Genomic DNA, 7,716 nt, shown 5'->3' on the forward strand with positions numbered 1-7,716 from the left:
TCGCTCAGTCGTGTCCAATTCTGTGTGACCCCATGGACTGCAGCCTACCAGGCTCCTCCATCCATGGGATTTTCCAGGCAAGAGTACTGGAGTGGGGTGCCATTGCCTTCTCCATACTACACATGCTAGACATAAGTAAGTCCTTTGTCAGATATGTGATTTGTAAATATATTTTCCCCATCTGTAGCTTACCTTCCAATTTCTTAAGTCTCTTTCATACAGCAAAGATTTTCAATTTAATAAAGTATAATGTAGCAATTTTTTTTTTCTTTCATGGATCATGCTTCTGCTGTCACTTCTAACAACCACTGCCTTGGGACTGCAACTCCTCTGCTCAGAGAGGAAGTTCTCCTCCCTCAGGCTTTCAGGTGCTTGTGCTGCCAGGAGACCGCTTTCCTGTTCCTTGAACCTGAACTAGAGGGCTTCTCCAGGAGCACTCCTGTCTGCAGGGATGCTCACTGCCAGGGTTCAAGTCCCAGGGTGGGGGATGGAGAGGAGGGGACTCAGATGGGAAAACAGTAAATTAGCTCCTGGTTCAGTGGTTTTTCAAATTCCGGTCTTTCCCCCTGCTCTGCCTGCTACAATTTTCTTTCGAGAATCCTTAAAGAGCATTCTATTCTATCCAGTCCATTCAAGGGGACAGACAGGGTGGAGTGTTTTTTGCTCCTTCTTAGCCCGAGCTAGAATCACAAATGTTTTTTTGAATACACAAGTTCTGACTTCTCTGGTAAATTCAACCTCACTGCATGAAACTCTAATTTTACATGCACACACACAGATAAAAATAAACACATACGTAGTGAGATGAAAACATCAAAAGGACATCAGGATTCTCTTCACCATATCGCATGTAACTACCTCCAACTGAGAGAAGACAAAGGACCAAGGAAAGAGTTAAACTCTACTCAGAATTTCTACAGTCTCAATAAACAGCAGATGTAGATGACAGAGAAATCAGTCTGCTTTTTATATAAAACTTAAATTTTTTTAAATCATAAAGTAATTCACACTAATTTTAAAGCTCCAGCAATACAGACATGAAGACTTTAGCTGATACTCTGGACTCTTTCCCTCCCAATCTTGTACCAGTAGAGATACTATTATTAACAGTTTGGTATATATCTTTCCTCACTATCTGTATATACTTTAATATATATAACATCATAGAGCATACACAGGTTTTTATGATTTTCTTATATTTAACAAAACATCTTCAAACATGGGATTTGATTATATAATTATTCATCAACTTGCCTGTCTCACCTAACAATATATCATGTACAGCCCTGGAGTCAGTAAACAATAGTTGAATCTTATTCCATTGTAAAGACCTAGCATAATTAGACATTAGACATGAAAGCTGATTTCAGCATTCACTCTCTAAACAACCCTGTAATTAACATCGCATACATTCTCTAACATTGATTCACCAACACAGGACTGCTGGGTCAAAAAAATATATACGTATTTTAAACATAAACAGATACTGACCATTCCCAGCAGCAAGTATAAGTGTTCTTTTCCCCAAAAACCTCCCCATAACTGATTATTATCAATCTTTTTACAATCTTTCCAATCTGATGGCTAAAACACATAAAAAAATGCTTTTTATCATTTATTGTCTCATATTTTCTCTTTTGTGGGTTGCCTTTTCATAGTCTGTTCTTCTAATGGATTATGTATCTTTTTTCCATTTATACATTAAGAAGATTAAGCCTTTCTTTATATACAGATTATTATATACAAATAAATGCTGTATATTATATAGATAAAAATGTATTACTTCTCATTATGCCTCAGGGCTTTAAGGACATCAGTTTCATTTTTCATGCAGAAAATTGAGGAGGATTACACATTTCAATATAAAGAGCATTTATTTATTATGAAGTTTATTCAGCAATTAATTCCTGTGTTTTTATGACATGCAAAGCATTATGCTAGGAACACAAGACATCAGTGTATATCCTTTAGGAGCTTAAGTCTAATGGGGAAGCTAAGTCAGAGACAAAGAGATACTTCAAGTGATAACTGAAGCAGTATATGATGCAACGGCAAAAATTGGTGACCAAGAGTAGACAACAGGAGGCACCTTGTGTTCATGCCGTTTTTGCCTAAATCCAAATCAGAGTAAAAGCTAAAGATGATTACATAAACTCAAAGCTTTGTTTCAGAGCCAACGGTCTCCAAAGTGAGGAGGCACACTCAAGGCTAAGCACTCAGTAACAGAAGAAAATGTTGAAGCTACTATTATAATAACTTCTGTATTTTTTAGAAAGGGGGGAGGGAAAGCCACAAAAGTTTATAAATTTGTCTTCTTTAATCTTTATGAGTTTTTAGTCCTGGAAGACTCATGCAATCTGTATATCAAGCAGGTCACTCCTCATGGTCTGTTTACAAAATAACTTGCTAAGTTACTTCAGTCGTGTCTGACCCTGTGCGACCCCATAGATGGCAGCCCACCAGGCTCCCCCGTCCCTGGGATTCTCCAGGCAAGAACACTGGAGTGGGTTGCCATTTCCTTCTCCAATGCATGAAAGTGAAAAGTCCCCAAGTTCTTTTTTTTTGATCAAAAAAGCTTAGAGGACACAGCTGTAAGTTATGTTCTTTGCTCTAGATATCACTCCCTCTCAAAATTCTGCGGTAAGAGCTACAGGTGAGAAAGGAAATGACCTGCTTTGGGAGGAGGTTAACTTCAGGGACAGTCACATAAAATGTTTACAGAAAACAACCATGGAGTCCCAGTGCAAAGGTTAAAGCAAAGTTTGTCGCGATCCCACATCCTTCTTAGAAATTACTTGCTGTTTAGCTTACAAAATGTTTTTTTAAGTTTTCTCTAGTTGTTTCCTTTTTACCATGTTGAAAGGAAAAATCTTCTTGAGAACAAGGTCCAAGTCTCAGATTTCAGGTTGGCTGTATGATGGTAGCTAATCATCTACCTGATTTAGGGCTTCAGTTTCTACATTTATAAAATGAAAGGAGGAGATCAATGTAGCTATAAAGTTACTTCCAAATCCATGTTTACGGTTCTAAGAAGAGCTGTTACAGTAGTTATTATTGACATGTGTACTGGTAAAGGCATCACTGCATAAACAAACACCCTTCGTGGCAGTGGAAGCCTAACTGATAATATGGCTACCTACAATATTAAGGTAACAGAATAGACTGAGCAATAGACACCAGCAAACTCATATGAGTTTTCATTAATCATTCACTCAGGGAAATGTAAAGAACACCTACTATATACCAATCAGGGTATTAGGTACTTAGGGATAAAGGATGAATAAAACAAAATTCTTGCTACAATCCATTCATTCATTCACCAGGTATTTCTTGAATGCCTACTCAATGTGTCAGTCACTGTTGGAGAAATACCTTGATATGGCCCTGAACACAACAAACACAGTCCAAAATAAGAAAAAGAAAAGGAGGGGCTGCTGCTACTGCTAAGTCGCTTCAGTCGTGTGACTCTGTGCAGCCCCATAGATGGCAGCCCACCAGGCTCTGCCATCCCTGGGATTCTCCAGGCAAGAACACTGGAGTGGGTTGCCATTTCCTTCTCCAATGCATGAAAGTGAAAAGTGAAAGTGAACTCGCTCAGTCGTGTCCGACTCTTGGCGACCCCATGGACTGCAGCCTACCAGGCTCCTCCGTCCATGGGATTTTCCGGGCAAGAGTATCGGAGTGGGTTGCCATTGCCTTCTCCGAAAGGAGGGGCAGGGATACCAAAAAAAAAAGACTTGTAGCTAGCTGAATATTCTCCTCCACAAGGAACAGAAAAAGCAGAACAAGATATTACAAAATTCTATAAGACAGCTATGAATACATGTGTGGTGATTATTATAACAAAGTCCCCAAGTTCTTTGATACTTCTCCATCAAAAGGAAAGAATCTATGTCCCTCCCTCTCAAATCTGAGCTCTCTGACTACTTCAATAATAAAATACCACAGAAGTGACACTCGGTCAGTGATACTCGGCAGGCTCAGGCCTCAGAAACCGGCAGCTTCCTCTTTCTGTCTCTTGAAATGTTCACTCTTGGAGCCCAGCCGCCATGCTGTCCAGAGGCCCAGGGCATGTGCAGGTGTCCCTGCTCAAAATCATCATGACATGTGACTGAGGGTACCACCAAATGATACCAGCCTGAGTCATCCCAGGGGACAAGTCTTTCCAGCAGAGGCTCCGGACATGATGGAACAGAAACAAACCATCCCTGCTTTGCCCTGGCCAAAATCCTGACTGCTATGATTAGGGATGATTTGTTACACAGTAGTAGATGATTCGGAGAAAGCACTGGCAACCCACTCCAGTACTCTTGCCTGGAAACTCCCAAGGATGGAGGAGCCTGGTAGGCTGCAGTCCATGGGATCGCTAAGAGTCGGACATGACTGAGTGACTTCACTTTCACGCACTGGAGAAGGAAATGGCAACCCACTCCAGTTTTCTTGCCTGGAGAATCCCAGGGACGGGGGAGTCTGGTGGGCTGCCGTCTATGGGGTCGCACAGAGTCGGACACGACTGAAGTGACTTAGCAGCAGCAGTAGATGACTGGAACACAGTTAACATATAACAGGTATTTCTCACATGGAGATATCTTGAATCCAATTATTTTTTCTAAATAGTATATAAGTACCATTAAAGTTAATTAACTAAAGAGAAAACCAAGATCTAGAAAACCGTATTTAAACTCTCATGAGGCTCAAAATCCTGATGATTATCAAATAAAACAAAGACAGAAAGAGAGATTGGACAGATAACCTTTAAAATTTCTCATGGCATTAACAAGTACTCTGTATTAACAGAGTTAAGTATCCAAGTTTATTCACTGGGAAATTATTTACAGAGTATGTTAATGACATTAAATGCTGAGAAGAAACATAAAGGAAGGAAGGGGGTTAGGGAATGTTGCAGATAGTGGTTATGATGGGGAGGGCCTGCCAACATTGCCATGACATTTGTGTCCAGACCTTACAAAAGTGGAGGGAGTAAGCCATGTGAATATATGAGAAAAGAGTTTTCCAGATAGAACAAATAGTAAGTACAAAGGCCTTGGGGCCAGTGTGGCTTTGGTCGATTGAGCAAGAAAGCAGTATTAATAAAAAATGAGGTCAGAGAGGAAACTGGGGGCCAGAGAGTAAAGGCAAATCTGGTAAAAACCTTTCATCTGGAATCAGAGGAACCAAATTCAACCAGAGCAGGAATGTTCTTGTCTGTTTTGTTCACCAATTAATCTCCAGCACCTGTAACAATGCTTAACCCCTGGTAGAAGGAATGAGGTCTTGGCTCTGTCACTTACCAGCTATTTGACTTTTAACAAATGACTCCTCTTTTTTTTTTTGGCCTCACCACAAAGCTTACAGGATCCTCAGTTCCCCAACCAGGGAATGAACCTGAGCCATGGGAGTGAAAGCACTGAGTCCTAACCACTGGACCTCCAGGGAAATTCCATGACTCTCAACTTTTTGAGCCTCAATTCTAATCTTTAAAACTGTAGCAACAATCCCTCCCCACCTCACAGAGTCACAGTGAGGGTTAAGAATACAGAAGTATTTTGCAAGCTGCAGAGCATCGTATATAGGTAAGATCTTTACGTTATTATTGAAAAAGTTAATAGCAATTATTATTAACAACAACAATGATTTCTACCTTGTCCCATTTAATCCCAACCTCTGAATCATGCTCTCCCTCCATGTGGCAGGGAATTCAAGCAGGGCAATCTTTCCTGAAGCACCAGGTAATGAAGTTTAAGCACTTAAAGGCTTCTGTAAGTGAGTGGTAGTAATTAAGATATGATAATTATTCCTACTAACTTTTCCTTGAAACTCTAAGGGGGAAGAAAACAAACAAAGGAGACAGTTTCCACGTGAAGGTTCTACACTGTTTTGTAATATCTGGTCTGCTTGCAAACCTTTTTTATTCTATCAAAATGCAAGAACATTTGACAACTTCCCTCCTGTTTTGTTCCTCACTTAATCTTACATCAGCTTGCTGAAAGAATGGAGGGAAAAGGGAAAAATGAGGAACATTCTCAAGATGGCAAAGACGTTTCTTAGAGAGGCCAGCTAAGCCAATCAATCTCAAACTGCTTGAATCCCACTTAGGGACAGAAAAAATCTACTACCCAACTCACTCCAGCTGGAGACAGCTTCAGTTTTCTCATCTGTAAATGGGGATTCTATTACCTTCTTAAGGATGCTTCAATTCTGTAACTAAATAATGCACACAAAAGCATTTGGCATATATATGCTAAGAACTCACTAGACCCTGGCCGAACCTGAGTATTTTTCATATATTCAACAAATACTAAGTAAACAGCTATAACATGCCAGTCAGGACCATAAACAAAAAGGACAAAAATCTAGTTCTCCTGGAGCTAACATGTACCTCCTGTCACTCGCCATTGGCCCCTTCTGTTTTCTGAAACTACATCTGGCTTCCAGCACGACCTCCGCCACACACACACAGAGTCCTTTGGGATTTTGCAGATAGCCATCACGCACCTCCCTCTCCACCCCGCTTTCTCTGGCCTAAACAAACAGCCTCAGATCTTTCAAGGAATAAGCAAGGATATGGCAACAGGGAGCTAGTACGGGGCTGGGTGGGGCGAAGACAGGTTCCCAGGCGCCTCGGCCGGAAAAGAAATGAATAGAACCTCACAGACTTCAGGCCAAGGTCACGAAGGGCTGGTCCAACTCAGGTGTGTCAGCTGACACCTCTCCCAGGAACGGCTTCCCTCCCCTCCCAGGCCCCACAGCGGTCCCAGCCCTACGGCGAATGCGGGAGAGCCGGTATGGCACTCACCCTATGTCTTCGCCTTTTCTTCCCGGTCGCCTCGGAGAGAATTCCCTGCATCATTCTCGGCGTTTCCAGGTTTCCCCCTCCCTGGATCCTGCCCCTCCGCTCCCTGAGGCCCCTCTGGGAGCTACCTCACACCCAAACTCTCCGTCTCTTCATCGCCTCGGCCACCCGCCGGGCCCCTGAGACGTTTGCGCCCATCCGCACTCACCTGCGAGCCCAGTCCCGGCCCCTCCATCTCCCCAGTGGCAGCAGCGACTCGACAAAGTGGCGGCGGCGGCCCGCTGGCCAGCCCGCCTCGAGCCGTCTCTACTCCCACTTCCTCCTGTGACTCCGCCTCCACCGCGTCCCTGGCTCGAGCGCTGCGCCGTCAATCGGCCTCGAAAGAGCCAATCCATGGCCTCCTTTCGGCTGGGGGCGGGACTCTCACGCCGCCAGGGAGGCTAGTGGAGAACTGCGAGTCGGAGGCCCCGCCCACGCCCCGCCCACGCCGGGTGCTAAGAGCCGCTGGCCAAGGCTGCGCACTGCTTGCCCAGGTAGGTGTCCACCTGTCCCCATGCCTCATTCTGCCGCTAGTGTACGTCCAGGATCTGGCGGTTATTCCAACGTCAGCCACCATCTGCAGAGTGCAAATCGGGACTTGGCTGTTTAATAGCTAGATGGCCTTGTGAAACCGTCTCTTAACTTTACCTCAATTTTCACATCTGTGAAATGGAGAAAACGAGGGTACTTATTTCACAGAATTGTCAGAAGGGTTGAACGAGATTAAGCATGTAAAGCCCCCTAGCCAATGTTTGACATAAGAAGGAACCAATAAATGGTAACTATTAAAACATTTGCCACTCTGTTCCTGTCATCTTGGGCAAGTCTCTTTCACCTCTGGGGCTCTGCATCCTCAGCAAAAGAAAAAAATATGTGAGTTCCAT

The 7,716-nt window shown here is 43.2% G+C and overlaps 1 protein-coding gene across 2 annotated transcripts in view; it reads right to left on the minus strand.

The window, feature by feature from the left end:
- Nucleotides 1–7,109, minus strand: part of ZDHHC13 (zinc finger, DHHC-type containing 13) — a 51,280-nt gene extending 44,171 nt beyond the window's left edge. The window contains exon 1 of one of the 2 annotated variants that reach the window (XM_010858429.1): nt 7,002–7,109. Coding sequence is in view for 1 of the 2 variants with exons in the window: in XM_010858428.1 (XP_010856730.1) it covers nt 7,002–7,028 (27 nt within the window). In the remaining variant the exon portion in view is untranslated. The remainder of the gene's footprint in view (nt 1–7,001) is intronic. The other variant, XM_010858428.1, reaches the window with a different exon arrangement.
- Between the last annotated feature and the right edge of the window lie 607 nt (nt 7,110–7,716).

Source organism: Bison bison, unplaced genomic scaffold, assembly GCF_000754665.1.
Source record: "Bison bison bison isolate TAMUID 2011002044 unplaced genomic scaffold, Bison_UMD1.0 scf7180017864388, whole genome shotgun sequence".
Classification (NCBI taxonomy): Eukaryota; Metazoa; Chordata; class Mammalia; order Artiodactyla; family Bovidae; genus Bison; species Bison bison.